Source organism: Athene cunicularia (assembly GCF_003259725.1).
Source record: "Athene cunicularia isolate RWA chromosome 10 unlocalized genomic scaffold, athCun1 chr10_part1, whole genome shotgun sequence".
NCBI classification, from domain to species: domain Eukaryota; kingdom Metazoa; phylum Chordata; class Aves; order Strigiformes; family Strigidae; genus Athene; species Athene cunicularia.
In genome coordinates this window covers 22,738,676-22,755,320 of record NW_020799112.1, presented here as the reverse complement: position 1 = coordinate 22,755,320, position 16,645 = coordinate 22,738,676, and the positions used below count along the sequence as shown (strand labels likewise).

Here is a 16,645-nt window from a genome sequence, read left to right as displayed (position 1 = left end):
TTATACATACCCACCCACCAAGATGTTTGGTTTGTACTTCCTCAGTGGTAAATAGTGATGAAAACACAAAATCCTATGTATTTTCTCCCTGCTCTAAATTTTGCTGCTGCTGCATTGCAGATGAGATTGTTCAGCCTGGTTTGGTACACCTCCCCTTCCCTTTGAATACTTATCACTCCAATTACCTGCATGGTTTGAAATGAACATTAAGTTGCTAATTATTAGTAAGCCAACTGGGACAGATGGCTACTTAAACAGATATTGTAGTTGTTTATTTGCAAAGCTTAATTTGCTTTGCTTTATGCTAAAAACATTTACTCTTGGCTTGATTTCAAAACTGATGAGCACCCAGAAATGCTACTGAACTCGGTGCATAATGCTTCGGAAACGCAGGTCTTATGCAAAATCAAGATAAGATTTCCTTCCAACTACATGTCAGTAGAATCTCAAAGTATTTTTATATGACAACTTTGAATTTTAATTTTCCTTTGTATACTGATTTCGTATGATGCGGTACGTCAAAGGCTCTGAAGAGTCGTGTCCCCTGTACGATGGTCACATTGCTTCCATGATCGCTCCCGCGGAACTCCGGCAGCACTGCCTGCATGGAATTAACCACAGGCAGAATTTGAACCCAGCAAAGATGTGGTGGGACCATTCCCTCACGAAGTTCTGTCAGAAGGTCTGTAAGAACGTGTGTGTGTGTGTGTGTGTGTGAGGAAGAGGTTGTTGTCGGTGCTGGGAGGGAGCTCCTGTTCTTTTAGGAAAATGCCACCCCTCCATCTTTCCTTTGGAAAGGAACAGAAATTACCAGGAGCCTCCACGATGGTATCTCCTGGGAACGGGGACACTCCAGAGCCACATTCACGGGGACAACCAGGAGCTCCCAACCACGCCTACTGCACCGTGAGGCCTGTCTGAAGCTTGCGGCCCACACAGGTCACCCTCGCCCCCCGCTGCCGCCCTGGTCCCGCGTTGCCTCGGGCAGCATCGCTGGTGAACAGACAGGATTTTGTTTCCTCCTTAGGGCACTGTACACCAGCTTCAGCCAGATTCCTCGCTTAGCAGAGACATTGTCTGTTTTTCAGGTTGGGTTTGTTCTTGGCCAAACCACTGTACTGACGGAGACAACAGGGAGGTTTGTTCTCTGCTCCTGCTCTGACATGACTGCCAGAGTCACTGGCTCTACTGAGAGGAGATGGCAAACTACATGTTCACGTGTTCCAGAATTTTTCAAGTGTTCTCTTCTTCTTCCCTTTCTATTTTGGCACAGTTTGGCTGATAGCACCCAACAGGCCAGATTATTTAACGACTCACAATACCACATAGCAAATACATGACATACTATATACTTTTCCTTCCTGCAAATCACAAAAGGTAACACTAGGACTCAAACAAAAACAAATTACCTCAGTAACTCCTGGAAAACTCAAGTGGTTAATCAGTTACCTTTTATTTACATATATATGCTTAATGCTGAATTAAGTTGTAAAAACCAAAGGCTGATTTATAGCCCCAGTCAGCCTTAATTAACATTGATTCCAGGGGAATAGTAAACGTGAATAGCCTTCACAATTGAGGTTGAACAATGAACTCACTGGGTGTTGTCCAATTTGTAGCATGATTTACATGGAAGCAAGCCCTTCTTTTTTCTAGGGTTACCCCTTTTTCATCTGGTGTTTAGGATGGGTTATATATAATCCATAGATAGGAACATTTGCTGTCAAATATTCTCCCTGATTTAGAGTTAGCCTTTACCATGGTCACTATAAATAAGGCAGAAAAAAACCCATTTTGAGGCTTTGCAGGGATTCCTTGTTCTTGCAATGTGTCATCACTTGTCCATTTCATGGCATTTTTACGAAGTGGCCATAATGAAAGTCAGATTAAATGTACAGGATATATACGTTTAATCAACAGCCATTGGAGTCAGTAGTGCTGGAAGAGTTATAAAAGCCCCCGTGAATGCAAATTTATTGCAAAAGAATCTGCGTCTTGGTGGTAGGAATATCTGCTGCATGGTACTACCTGACACAGAACACCTAAAACTTTCAAAAGTGAATTATTTAAGTGTAAGGTTTTGCTTGTAAAGCCGCCAGCTGCTGGATTTCAAGACTTGAAACTGTTCCAAAACATGGGACTAGGTACTTTATTTGTGCACTAGAGTAAATACTCTGATTTTACTGCCAATTTAAATGTGCTCAGTTTACAGTAATGAGCTTGTATAGGCAATACCTTGTTTATAGAAAGTGGAACAGGAAGAAACTAACATTAACCATTAACAGTAGCAATTTCTCTTGCCTTCAACTCTCACTTTATGCCAAATAGATCCTTCCCGCGTCCTATCTGAAATATTACTGTTCTTTCTCTAAATCTGTGGGATAAATCGAGCATTCAATAACGCGCCTTATAGTTCAGCCAACTGGAATTGCAACACCCTTTTGTAATTCCAAGGCACTATTTCTTATCCCTATGGTGAAGTGTATTTTAAGAACAAATTTGTGTCCTGTGTGCTAGCAAACCTGATGATAGGTGTTCATCCCAGCAGAATGTGGTTAGCATTTTTGTAACCTTTTTAAAAAAGAGCAGACCACTTCTGTAAGGGGAGAGGACTGAATTGCTGTTGCCACCACTTCTCAGGTTCTTCTACTCAACCTCACCTCGATCACACGCAGAACCTACGTGTTTATGTACATACTGTAACTTTAAACAAACATCCTTCCATCTCCTTTGGCATCTGCTCCTGAAGCTGCAAACCTTCCTCCCTTCCCTCCCTTCCCCGTGCACCCCCACACACGCTGGCCATGGAGTTAACTCCACTGAACTCAATGACAGCAAAATCCTCCTTCCACACAGGTCACAGATCTCAGAGTCTCTTTGTTTCACTTACAGTCTAAAAAGTGACAATGACACACCAGAGGGTTTCGGCTTATGGTGTTAGTCACTGGAGATCATACTGGTGATTCTTGTATGACCTTACTTTGGATGGGTTAGCTCCGGTGTCCTAAGGGGCACCGGTACGCCAGTTTGCAGAGCAGTGTCATCTCTGAGCAGGAGGACACCACCCACAGTGTGAGGAGCTCACAGCCCAGGAACATCAACACCTCCAGGGTCAATACAGCGTGCCAGGAAAACGATGGATGGGTAATGGCCAGGTGGGTTCAGCTACCTCTGGAATCCAAAACAGAAAGGAGGGAAGGACAGACTGAAATGGCTGGAGGGGCTTTCCAAAAGCAAAAGCACGTGTCACTGCTGGATTCTGTGCACAGCTGTCATGTCACCAGGGTCTTTCCCAGGCAGGCACAGGTTCCTTCTGCCCGTGTCCTCGGTCAGCTGGACACGCGTCAGCTCTGGCCCAGAAGCTGTCACTGCAGTGAGTGTGGCACCCAGCCTGAGCCAATAAGCCCCATGAGGAGAACACAGCCACGTGGCTTACATGTGGCTTGGAGAACAGGTTGAGCAAGCTCATGTCTGGTAACAGAAAACTCTGCAGACGTGTCTTCGCCTTCATGTGCCAAGTGTGAGTGTGCAGGCACACCGAGTCCTCACCTCGTTCTTTCATTTTACAGATACTTTATACCCTTCGGTGTTGCAATTGTTCATCTTGACCTTTCTGACTTTATTTTCTCTTGGCTGCTTTTTTTGCTAGATAGTGTTGGATTTTTTTTCCCCAGCTCAGTTTCTTCTCATCGATTTATGACTAGCTCTCTATGTTTTTCCTTCCTTCCTTAAAGACACATTAAAGCTTTGGTGATGCTCTTTCCTTAAACACCCAGCATTTCGATGCTGATGCTTTGTTTGCCATTAGACAAGTTAACACTTAAATTCAAGTAAATTTTAAACTAGTTGGCAGGCTGGTGCCTCTATCCTCATTGTACTATTCCAGGAGTAAAAAATCATCAGCTGATCTACAATCATATCATACTGTTTTTTGACTAGAAGAGACAAGTATTACATTCCATTCATTTCCACATGAAAAACGTAATTTTTTTTGTCCTGGTTTTGCCACATCAAACTTTGCTATAAAAAAACAGACAAAAAAAGGAGCCAACAACCTGACATCATTTAAGCAAAGTCCTTACACGTGAGCTGTCCTCCCTGAGCCATGTACCAATACAAAGGTAACAGCTTCTTGCATGGGAGTAGGACAGCAGAAAGGGCAAGGTTAAAGAGTGGTAAAGCACTACTCTGGGCAAGCTGTTTGTGATGTTTAGTCTGCCTAATCAGTGGGACAGATTTTTGTGCCAGGGTCTATGGTGGTTCTGTCAGAAAACTGGACTGATGCCATTCTGTCATTCTTTCTAGCCATGACCTGCCCTCAGTCCCTCCCACCTGAGTATCTCCAACTGGAACTGACTCCAGAACCTCTGAGTCCCTCGGCTTCCCACTCATCCCCAGCTGTAGGTTCTGTGTGGGGTGTGGGGCTTCGCTTTGCTGCAACCAGAGAAAGGTCCCTGCCTCACTAAACACAACTTAACCCCTCATGCAAAAAAGGGTGGTGGACATGCCTTCTGTCTAGGGCTGGACCCCCACCTCCATTGAAGTCAGTGGTAGATTCCCACTGATTTTAATGGTTGGACTGGATGATCTTCAAGGTTTTTTCCAACCTAGATGATCTGTGATTCTGTAATGAGGCCAGAACATCCCCCTTTGCATTTAAAGTTGTATTTCATGGAATACAGTGAAAGAACACTGATGCCCAACCCCAAGGAACCCATACGGTGCCAGGACTTTTTGAACACTTTCATTCTTGGAAGGGTTTCAAGGACAGGAAGAGTCTGAATACCTGTAAAACCTTTCCCTCGGTCGTTTTCCTAGAGTGACTCCTTTCACATTTGCTAATAAATAGTTGCATCCTGTTCTTGAAAGTCATTCAGTAGAAAATACCTGGCATGTATGCAGCTACCAGTAAAAATCTACTTTAAATAAACTCATTTGTCATTACCTCTCTCAAGACAGCTGTTGTCAGCACCATTAAAATTCAAATTTGGTTTGCCCGTGACAATTAAAATGATGTCAACACTGAAAATTTTAACAATTTCCATTGTTCCAAGCAGATAAGCAAGTTAATTCTGTGCTGCAAGCCATCACTGTAGCTATAATCAACTGACTGTGTATTGAAGAACTGTGATGTTTGAGATTATTCAGCCTTGACTGGGTTGTATCAGTGACCAAATGTTTACTTACTGAATTGAATGATTACTTCTTGTCTTGTCTCCAGCAGTTTCAAGGCTTTTTCTCTGATATTTTAGTTTATTTGTTACAGTTTTTGAACCAAATTTGAATGTCAAACAAGTTATTTAGAGTGTGATGTTGCTTCTACAGTGACACTTGACACAGAACACAGAAAGACATCGGGGCTGACCCCTAGCCTGAACTCCGGAAGACTGTAATACATTACTGCTTCTTCACGCAGGAGGACTGATGATTTTTTTTTCCTTTCTAGATTTTCATCAATAATGAGTGGCAAAATTCTGAAAGTGGGAGAATATTCCCAGTATATAATCCAGCAACGGGAGAGCAGATCTGTGAGATCCAGGAAGCTGACAAGGTAAAATGCATCCTGTCACTGGGTAGAAATGTATAAATGGATCAAAGCGACAGGTCCAGGACAGCACTGCTGGACAGTTCTGTAATCACAGATCCAAACCCCATCCTGTGACTAAGGTTGTACAACAGCAGATGTCATAAGCCTGGTGATGCTATTTACCTCAGTGCCTTTGGTTTTTTTCTTCCTTCTTGACAGGTTGATACGGACAAAGCAGTGAGGGCAGCTCGCCTTGCTTTTTCTCTAGGTTCAGTGTGGAGGAGAATGGATGCATCGGAAAGGGGCCATCTTTTGGATAAGCTGGCAGACTTGGTCGAAAGAGACAGGGCGATTCTTGCTGTAAGTGGCACATGGAAATCAACAGTCAAATCACATGACAGTTTTACATTCTGAGAGCAAATTAGTTCATCACTGTGTTAATATGAATTCTATTTGAAAACTGCACTCAGCTTGATGGCTAAAATGGCCGACTGTCCACTTAAGATCTGATCCAAAGCTTGTAAAAGTCAACAAGAGTCTTCCAGTTGACTCAAATGAGCTTTAAATTGGACATCAGAGAGATGAACGGCTGTGCACACGTGCATGCCTCTTAGGCACACTTTTAACTTTTCTAAAATATAAAATGGGAGACTGAGTCATTGTGCAGCTGTTAATGAAACAGCCGGTGACACGCTTACTGACACTCCAGTGGTCACATGTATTTTGGGTACTGCACTATTTTGTTCATGTATGAAGCCACCTAAACAGTGGCATTGTTAATGTTGTTTTCCACATGTCAAGTGCTTTGAACTAAGCTGGTGAACATCTTAATTCCAGCTTTGTCAACACTTAAATCATCTTACCACCAGTGCATACTGTAAAATCGCCACAGGGAGATGGAAGTGCACAGCAAATCAAGTTTACTCTGCCTGTCATTTGATTTTTATTTCTAGAGCTAAGTTCTTTACTGAATTGCACTGCAGGCGATGCCATTAATTGCTCTTGGGGATATAAGTCAGTGCAGAATTAGGCCTCCATTCTTCTCTATAGAAACTCATTTGATGGTTGTTGTGTTACACATGGGCGTACTTTGCCCATTCTTAACAATTTCTATTAGACAGCTATTGGGAATGAGTTAAGCTACTCAACATCTTAGGATATTTTATTGGATTCTTTTTGCTAAATGATCTTAGGAACCCCTAAGAGGATAGCTTATAAGATACTTTAAAAAATACGAATATTAACTTAAAAATAAGGACATTAGCTTGTTAATTTATGAGCTTCCCTAGAGGAGAGTTTGTTTATTTGATGGCAATAAATAAACTGGCTGTACAGTATAGATATCTCAGACCTCAGCAGGAGTCTTGGCAGCCATATAGAGAAATTTTTATATTCACATCAATTATATAAAGAGGGATATGTCCATTCTTCTCTTTATGGATTCAGATCATTAATATGGGGTTACAAGGAGCCCCTTCTCAGCTGTTATCATTAACATAACAGAACCTAGTTTGACAGGCATTTTTATCTTGGCTCCTGATTAAAGCAATTTAGCATTTATGTATCTGGACCAAGCATGGTGGCTATTGGGTCCAAAATACACACAGGCACATGTACATGCATGTGGATACACACACAAACCCACAAGACACACAGACATAAACACACACGCATGTACACGTTCTTAAAATCATAAGTCATTCCAGAATATTCCAGAAGTAACCAGATTTTTTTAATGGCAAATGCTTTTTGTTCACACTTGTAAAAAGAAGGAACAAAGGGGATCAGACACTTGTTCTGAACCTTCTGGGTTAAGGCTATGCCAAAGGTTAGTCTTCATGAAAATCTTTGTCGTGATTGGAGAGCTGTTAAGACAGTGAATACTTAAGTACAATAGTCAAAAAATGTGCTTATATCTCTTTATTTTTTCTTGTCCTCTAGACTATGGAATCACTGAACAGTGGCAAACCTTTCTTGCAAGCTTTCTATGTAGATCTTCAGGGAGTCATAAAAACCCTGAGGTACTACGCCGGTTGGGCAGACAAAATCCATGGAATGACCATTCCTGTAGGTAAGGGGGATTAAAGCAGAGGCATGCACCTAAACCTTCTCATGGCCAAATGGATTAATTACATTTAAATATGGTTACACTTAGAAAAATGAATGCAGTATAAGCCTGCCAAATACCCTGGAACACATGAAAATACTGTTACCTGCCTGTTTAGGAAATGGTGTGCTTACTTATATATCTTGTTTATGTCTTCCTACTGCCTATGAAAGTCATTTTACTTGGGACTAACACCACTGGATCCAAATTCATTTATACTTTGAGAGCTGTACATATGTATCAGATATATTTTGTTACATATGCTCCTTCAAATTATTCAGTGGGATGAGTTCTATATTGTATGTATGAAATGAATCTTCATACATGCTAGGAAATCAGTCATTCTGTTCTTGTATCTTGCTAAAGAGATAAGAAAATATACCTACCATTATTTTTATTTAATAAGTCTCTCCCTCCTATCCCTCCCTCACAGCTGTTTAACCAATACAGGCTGCAGTTTCTGTTGAGAATATATTCATTTGCAGTCTGGACTAGATGTACTGATTGCTATAATTATGCAAAAAGGCACATGATAGCCAAGAATGATTTTATGCAGGTGCAGTCATTAAGATGAATATACTCATCTTTTACCTGCATCAAATAAATCTTTGGAAAAACAGTAAGGAGAACCAACATTTATTCTATGGATTCTTTTTGGCTTCACGTGCCCACCGTTCACTGCGCATGCATGTTTATTACGCTTTAGCTGAAGGAGACCAGGAAGGCACACTCGCAAATAAATGAACTTTGCTGCTGCCCATCTCCTTCCATAAAATGACATTATGTAACATGATATCTGCAGTACCCGAGCTTGCCTCTGTACAGCAAAGCCCCAGACTGTCAAAAGTTAGGCAAGCAGATGAAAACGTGGCCCCAGAATTTTCAGGAGGAAAACAGATCATGTAACTCTTACTGCAGCATTACTCATCGTGGTGTTTCAGCTTATTCAAACTGCAGTGTGTACTGACTGATGTTTATCATCACTAGTGTATTTTCACCAAAGAAGTGACAATATTTCAGGTGTAGACTCTCACGTAAGAGACTTTTGAAGATTTCCACAGTCATTTGGGCTGAGATTCATAAATCCTGGATTCGTTGCTTGCACTTTCACATCTAAACACGCAAAGTGCAGCACATGCCATAAATTCATATATTCAGCAAATTTCCTGTGCCCTAATCTCTTTCTCCCTGGTCAGTGAATGCCTCCTTCTCCCTCGTTAGCCCCGCAGGTACACAGAATTTAGATCAGTCACCAAAAGGCACTGCCAGCTTAAGGAGAATAAATATTCTCTGCTTATTCTTGTCCTCAAGTAGTGTATCAGATGAAACCCCGATTTTTTTCAGGGCGGTGGGCTACGCTGGGGGAGAGGAAGGCACATTTTCAGCATGCCTTCCTAAATGCAGACTTCAGTGCTAACAAACACAGTTATCAGTAGCGCAGGATCCTAAGTCCATTCACAGATTTGCAGGGTATCAGTTAGTTCTTCCTCTTGGTTTAACACTCCTCTGTATTCCTCTAGTTTCACACCATAAATTTGTCATTCTCATAAAGTGATTTTAGAGCAAGGCCAGTGTTAAACAATGGTGCTCTTTACATTCACATACCATCAGCTCATCAAAGGAGACCAAACAAGACAACAAAACCAAAATAAAAACCCTATTAAATCTCCGTCTCTTTCTGTTCAGTGTGATAATAAATCTGAAACCTCCTAATCTTTCATCTGTTCTTGCTGAGTTTTTCTTCTCCTCTAAAATAAAAATAGGCAAGCGATAGACAAGTAGAACAGTGCATTTTACAGTCACATTCCTTTTGGTCCCAGAGCTGCTAAAACCTTCAGACTGCCCTTTGCTTGATCCCATGTGTAAAGCCTTGATCATTTAAATTAAAACAGAATGAGGCTAGACTAGAAACTGTTAAACTAATAAACTGAATGCAAGCAATCAATATGTGATATACAGCTTAAAGAACCAACTCGGCCCTCACCCACTTCTTTGCTGTGTCCTGCTGTATGAGGCATGTGACTGTATTTTGATTGTTATGCAAATAAAATATCCCGGGATGGAGACTCCTGATGGAAATCTGAGCAGACACATCTGTGGAAGGTATTGCTGTCCCAAAGTGAGATCCCTGGATAAATGGGGCTTTCTCTCTGATTAAAAAATAAAAATCTTTGGCCCAGGTGCTAAGCAGCTGCAAATTGATCTGGCTCTATTAGTATCAGTGAGGACTGAAGAATGCCAGTTTACATCAGCTGAGAATATTTTAAAAAAACTTTTAAGACAAACTTTTAGACGGGATGTGGGATCTGACTGTCTGATCCCTCTCAGGCAATATTCTTCTGGCTGCCTGCTAGTGGAAGGGAGAGAGTCACGATAATCAGCAATAGCATCTTAGAGTAAGTGTCATTAGCATGACATAGAAACTAATCTTAAACTCTAAAATGTTTAAAAGTCTATTTAATTTCTGAGCACAGGGGAGCTTTCTATGCTGTTGTTCAGAAAAACGGATTCACTTCATCAATCTTGAGTTATTTTGCCATGGTAACAGCGTATTTTACGTTATGGACAAGGCAACTCTTAGATATATCTTTGGCCTGTCCAGAGGCGTCTGAAGCTTCTGAATAACTTCGAGTCCCATATGCTCACACGGATATTGTTAGAGTGCAACCTCAAAAATCCCACCTTAACAGTAAGTCTGTGGATGATGAACTTTGGAAGTAGGTGTCAAAAAGGGCAGCTGTCTGGAGTCTAGTGGAAGAAAGCAGGGCAGGCAACTCTGCATGGGGAGTACTGCTCTGTGGAAAGAACGTTCTGCCTACGTTTGGTAGAATTAACCACCATTTGTCTGACTTGGCACGCAGGTTCAGGTTATCTATAACTTTATGTTATGAAGCACGCAGACATGTGGCGATGATTATGCAGTGGCAATCTAAAGTCAGACAGTGCTAACGTAACTGTGTTACTGCTATGTTGTCACCAACCTTCTGGCTGAGAATCCACCTCTCACAGTACTACTGAGTACAAGCTGGTATTTTTAGCTGACTCCTGGGTGCCTCTTGAGCACTTAGACAGTTTTGCCTGCATATACTTCCCTGTATTTTGACTTCTACTTTACCTCTGTCTGGTCTGATGATTCTTCCTGTGGTCTGTGAACCACTGCTAGCATCTGTGAAAGGTAACCTAGAAAATCAAACTGATCGTCTCAATTTGTGAAGCAAATACTCTCATCTCCACTGGGTGGTTGTTAAGCCTCTACATATCAGAACAGTGTGATGACATTTTGTCAGTGCAGAGCAAACCCACTGAGCAACTGTTTTCTTCCTCTTTTTCCTATGTGAATGTCTTCTCTCTCTCCCTCCCTCCTTTATTTCCTCTGTTCTGCCCCTTGTCTTGGTTGCAGACTATTGTTACCTTTCTCACAATTGCTCTGTATCTGGCCCCCAGCTGATGCATTAGCTACTCTAGCTCAGGTTTCTACTGAGCAAATCCTGTAAAGTAGATGTACAGAAATAAGCAGACCTGAAAATAAGTTATTTCTAATCAAATTCAAGTTGAAGTCTTTACTTAAACCCAAGAAGCTTTATGGATTAACCCATTTATTGTTACCAGATGTATAGTAGAGGACACTGCAGCAGGTTCCCAAAGGCACTCTCCGAGGGGAAGTTAGGTCCTGCCCCGACGCTGAACAGGGCTGGCGGCAGCTCCGGGCCGAGCGGGGCAGAGGCCACAGCTGCTCACAAACCGCGGAGGGACGCACACGCCCCTGCACCGGGCAGTGACACTGGGAGAAGCACTGTAATCTCCCTCCTCTTACTCCCTTCCTCCGTCTGACCATTTCCTGTCCTGCTAAATCATCTCCTGTGACTGAGCCTAGGTAACCTACTCATCATTCTCACATACTTAGTTGAAATGCTTTTTCTAAGAGATTCAAGTTTTTCTAGATGACCAGGCACCACAGGCCAAGGGGCACATTCAGGTCATGCCTTTAGCATAGCCCTTCTCTCGGCTGCAGCCTCGCCGAAAAACATTTGACCTAAACTTTGAGCCTGGACTAGTTTATCTGGCCACAGGACTCAGTTTCGGTACAGAAGTGCCAAGGATGTGCTTTGCACAGATGCAGGCCACACACAGAGCAGAGCTGGCAGACGACACTGTACAGCTCCCCACCCAAGGCAGGGCATCCTGCTCGCTGCCAGCTGGGGAGAAGCCTGCACGGACCACAGCCCGTCCCGCAAGCAGCGCGTATGCCAGGCACGGGCAAGGCTGGGGCAGCGACAGCCCTGCGGCTCTGTGGAGGAGCATGAAGTCCCTCAGCCCCCCGACAGTCCCCTGCCCCAGCTGTGCCCAGTGAGCAGCCCGGAGAGCTGCTGCTGGGACCGGCCAGGCTCGGAGGGTTCCACAGGCCTGAGCCCCCCTCGCCCACCCGGCTCAGGCTGCCCCAGCTCAACACTGCTTTAGTTAAGGACTGCAGACCATTGTGGCACTCACTTTGACTAATGACACCTCTCAGCCCTGGAGTTTTTTGCCATTTTTTGTTCATCAGGACCTTAAAAGTAATTACCAGATCCGAGAGTTAAGTAATTCCCTTTAGCCTCATACCATTCACACCTGCTGTCTGTGAATAGGCACTCTGCCTTTCCTGCATCTTTATTGTTAGGAGCTTAGTCCGTGTTCTTATTTCTGTCACAAATTCAGTGAAAAAAGCCCATAATTTCCAAGTTCTCAGTGGCCTGGTCCTTGTGAAATTTCCTGGTCCAGTGAAAACTGCTCTTCTCTGTTGTCTTGTCTTGTAGTTGCATCCAGCTTTTCCCTGTCAGCTTAAGCTGCCGGTTTAGCTGGAGGCATTTCTGCTCCAGGCCTTGCTCTAGAAGGCAGCACTCAGAGCACGGCTCTGTGGTGACCCCTGTATTTTCCTTAGTGTTGTCTTCTGCAGTAGCCCATGCTCAGCACACATCAGTCACAGGCTTCACCTCTTCACTCCACACATACAGTTTGTGGTATGTAACTCCATTCCTTCAGACCGCCCGTGGCCTCAGCGGAGGGTGAGTGAGATGGATGTTACTGCGTTACCCCGCATCTGCTTGTACATACACACCTTTATGTGCTGGTCCAGTCATGCCTCTCAGGAAATTGCCTTTGTGACTTCTCCTTCACTTCTCTTGCCCCAAAATCAGCAGAGGCCAGTAAGTGGCTCCTTGCTACTGCCCCTTCTTGTAGAGCTTGTCTGCTTTCCCAGGAACGAGGCAGGTTACTTTCTGATGGGATGTCTGCTCCCTTTGTTCTACAGAGAGAACAGCTAGGTTGCTCCTGAACCTACGTTTCCCATGCTGGCTCATGAAAAAACATTTCCATGAATTCTTTATTTCTTTTACTGCCATCAAAGGCTGATCCTTAGAGCTTTTTTTCCCCTCTATTTTTTTTTTGTTGTGCCAAGTCAAACTGCACTTGAGAGTAACCATCCTCATCTGTTTCAGATGGAGATTATTTTACGTTTACAAGACACGAACCCATCGGAGTGTGTGGACAGATCATCCCTGTGAGTATCTCTACTAGCGCTTTCTATTTATTTTCATTTGAACCAGCTCTCTTTAAAGACACATAAAACATGGTCCTCAGCTATGTGTGTTTTCCATTACGAAAAAAGCTGAGCTCATATTGTTGACATATCTTTAACAGCCTCCCTGCAAATGCTTATTTGAACATGCTAATAGGGTTTAGGCTCTGTTATTAGGAGTTAAGTTCTCAAGTCATAGAATTCTCATGATTAAAACAAGCAAAGCAAAACACAGTGTTAATATGCTGTCAGTGGTTATGGATGTTCACACAACTTATGGAAAATTGATGCTTTGCTGTGGTAGTCTTTTTATTTATTTAGTTTTTACTGCGATTTAACAGGCTCCTCAGTTCCTGGGAGAATGTGATGCATTTTAATTCCATTCTTTCCTGTTATTTCTTTTACAAGGCTGGAGGAGAAAAGGAAACTCCAGGAGACTTATCATTGCAATTAACATTGTGTAGCTAATAAAAGACATGACATGTTTGTTTTATTTGTTATGAGAAACACAGCATTTCATCAAATCTAATACTCCCCCTACACCCCAATATATATCCTTACAGTACTCGTGCTGAACACTGCATGGGAATTACACTGAGAAGCTAACTTTTTCAGAAGACCCAGTTAACCAGCTTTGGCAGAAATTTCAACGGGAGGCTCACATATAGCTATTAAAATATTGTGTGGAAGCTTTTTTCCTTGACAAAGCACTGGGGAACTAATCAGGACATTCTCTGAAATTTTTGTTGATGGTGGTTTTTTTTTTATTTTGCTCATGTTAACCATAAAGCCACTAAACAGCAACATGCAGCAATTCTGTTAAAAGAGGAGCAGCCAGAAAAGATTACTTTAACAATGTTAAGCCCTTTTTCCCTATTTATATTTGTTGTTATTTCATGTCTTTGTTAGGGGGTGGCTATTGTGTTTGGCACTCCATAGAAACTCAGAGAAACAGGCAAACACTCAGAGTCTGTGGCTACACCCATCCTGCAAACACCTATGCAGGCTCCTAACTTGACTCAGAGTGATCCTTATGAATGAAGGATTCCACAGCTCTGTCCCCATTCTTCAGCCAAGCACACGCATAATAAGCATTTGGAAAATGACATCCCCAACACCTAAGCCCAGAGTTGCTGGACATCTCTTAGGCTTGTCTCGTTGAGCTTAACTGACAGATCTGTTAAGAAACTTGGCCACGGGCTGGAGATCAGGCCAAAAGCAGGACTGACTTAGTTTAAATTTGTAAAACTCTTTGTTCAGGGTACCCAGCCATCTACCATAATGGTTCATTCTTCCCCCAACTTTGTCCTCCAAAACTTCAGCATGGCTGTCACACACATCTATTCTAACACTGCTGCTAATCTCTTACATTATTTTCTCCACCGCTACCAGTCACGGAGTACAGCCCTGGGCTGCTGCAGGCACTTAGCCATTACACTAGCAAATATGTTATTACAAAAATAAAATTAAACAGCAAGCCAAACACTAAACTCCTCATCCTCTTTCACATCCTAGCTTCCATCAAAACACAGGCTCTTTGGCAGCTCTGTAGCATAAACAGGGCTGTATACTGCCCTATAAAACTCCTCCGAGCTCTCCCTGCAATACCATTAGAAGTGCAGGCTGTCAGCACACTGTTGGCCCTATAGCTCCCCTCCCAGGTTTATATACTGGAGATGGAATTAAAACATCACTTTGTCTCTGAAGTTTATAAACAACTGAGGGAGTAAAAAATTGGGTGCTCAGTGAAGGAAAGACAGTTGTGTATTTTTCCAAGCTAGCCAGGGGCTAGAGAGATGTCTGTGAGAGTGGCAGCTGATATGCATCAGGCAATAATATGTTCTGGCCAGTGGCTGACTCTTTGTGACTGATATTTTCTATTTTCTTTCCAAAGGAGATTATTACATGCATTTATAAGAGTGACTGTGCACATGCAGCTATTTTATTACACTGGCATTTCCACTGAAATCAGCAGGACTACCCACTTAACCTGTCAGGATCAGGTCTTGATGCAGAAAGGCCTCTTACTCTTGTCTTTATCCACAATTTGTTTGTGCATCAAACTAATATAATTCACTACATCTTCTGCTGCAGATAAATGAAGTTGAAATTAATGCTAATACAAAATTTTGTATCTGCAAAGTGTGTTTCTCAACTTGTTTTTTACTGTTCTTTTAATGTCTTCCATATAAATTGCTCAGTAAGAAGTTATCAAGAAAATGCAATGCTTTGAGCAAGCATTGACATTTAGGGGTTTTTTTGTTGTAATCCCATCAATTAAGGATTATATAATTTTGAGTATAGATTTTATGTTTTAAGATTTATTCAGGGATAGGAAATTTACATCCAAAAATGCTTCAGCATGAACAGTCAGTTCTTTCCAAATGTATGAGAAACAGGAGCTATTTGTCATGGGGGAGTTAAAATGCCAGTTGTAAAACAGTAAATGAAATAAGAAGTTGTGACTAAAAAAATTAACAGATACCAGAAGATTCTTTTATGAAGACTGTGGGTGGGGCTGTATTTCTTTCAACAAAAGAGAAAGAACTAAAAGGTCACTATTGTCGCTTTCTTAATGGCAGTAATTAAAAAAAAAATCCTTGCTTTGTGCTGGGAAAGATTTATGTTGAGGATCAGCCTGAGAAGTAAGTGAGGTAGCAGCTTGACATCTTGATAACAAAACACCACTGCAATATTTTTCCATCTATCAACTTTTATTTTTTCCTACAGTGGAACTTCCCCCTGCTGATGTTTGCATGGAAGATTGCTCCAGCTCTGTGCTGTGGCAATACAGTAGTTATTAAACCAGCAGAACAAACACCACTCAGCGCTCTCTATATGGGAGCCCTCATCAAGGAGGTAAGAATAATTGACAGGAATAATATCTCTGTCTCTCCTTGTGGGGAGAGAACTACCAGCACATGCCTTGTTTAACGTGCTCTGTCAGTTTTCATCAATCATCCTTCCTTCATTCATTCCTATTTTGACAGGCTGGCTTTCCACCAGGAGTTGTCAATATTTTGCCAGGATTTGGTCCAATTGTGGGTGCCGCCATAGCATCTCATGTTGGCATTGATAAAATTGCTTTTACTGGATCCACTGAGGTAAGAGGATTCACGGATCTGCTACTGTAAAACACGAGTAAATACTTAGGGAGATACTGTCTTACTGTTAGGGATACTCTTAGGGAGACAGTATTAAGTCCTGGTGCTACGTTTCTCACTGTCACCGAGTAAAAGAGCTACATCTAAATAACAGTGGTCTGTCCTTCCCAGCTGAGCTCAACGTGCCGCAGTACTGCCCAAGCAGAAATGGCTCCTTTCCTCCAGCCCCTGCTGTGCTCGGCACCTCAGCACAGGAGATATGCCTGGAAAAATATTGCTGGGATTTCCTGTGGGCTTATGAGGATGTGAATCACATGCAAGTAGGCAGAACATCCCGTGTATATCGCAGCACA

General features: G+C 42.4%; 1 protein-coding gene and 1 long non-coding RNA gene across 5 annotated transcripts in view; one reads left to right on the top strand and one right to left on the bottom strand.

Annotated features, from left to right (window-relative positions):
- The window catches only part of LOC113484206, a 130,655-nt gene that overhangs the window by 16,517 nt on the left and 97,493 nt on the right, over positions 1-16,645 (bottom strand). For all 3 annotated transcript variants that reach the window (XR_003399176.1, XR_003399178.1, XR_003399177.1), the window contains one exon: positions 5,711-5,885. This is a non-coding gene — a long non-coding RNA (uncharacterized LOC113484206). The remainder of the gene's footprint in view (positions 1-5,710; positions 5,886-16,645) is intronic.
- The window catches only part of ALDH1A2 (aldehyde dehydrogenase 1 family member A2), a 57,128-nt gene that overhangs the window by 18,527 nt on the left and 21,956 nt on the right, over positions 1-16,645 (top strand). For both annotated transcript variants that reach the window (XM_026856451.1, XM_026856450.1), the window contains exons 2-7: positions 5,447-5,551; positions 5,747-5,887; positions 7,469-7,598; positions 13,109-13,170; positions 15,919-16,047; positions 16,179-16,292. In XM_026856451.1, the coding sequence (XP_026712252.1) occupies positions 5,447-5,551; positions 5,747-5,887; positions 7,469-7,598; positions 13,109-13,170; positions 15,919-16,047; positions 16,179-16,292 (681 nt within the window). The remainder of the gene's footprint in view (positions 1-5,446; positions 5,552-5,746; positions 5,888-7,468; positions 7,599-13,108; positions 13,171-15,918; positions 16,048-16,178; positions 16,293-16,645) is intronic.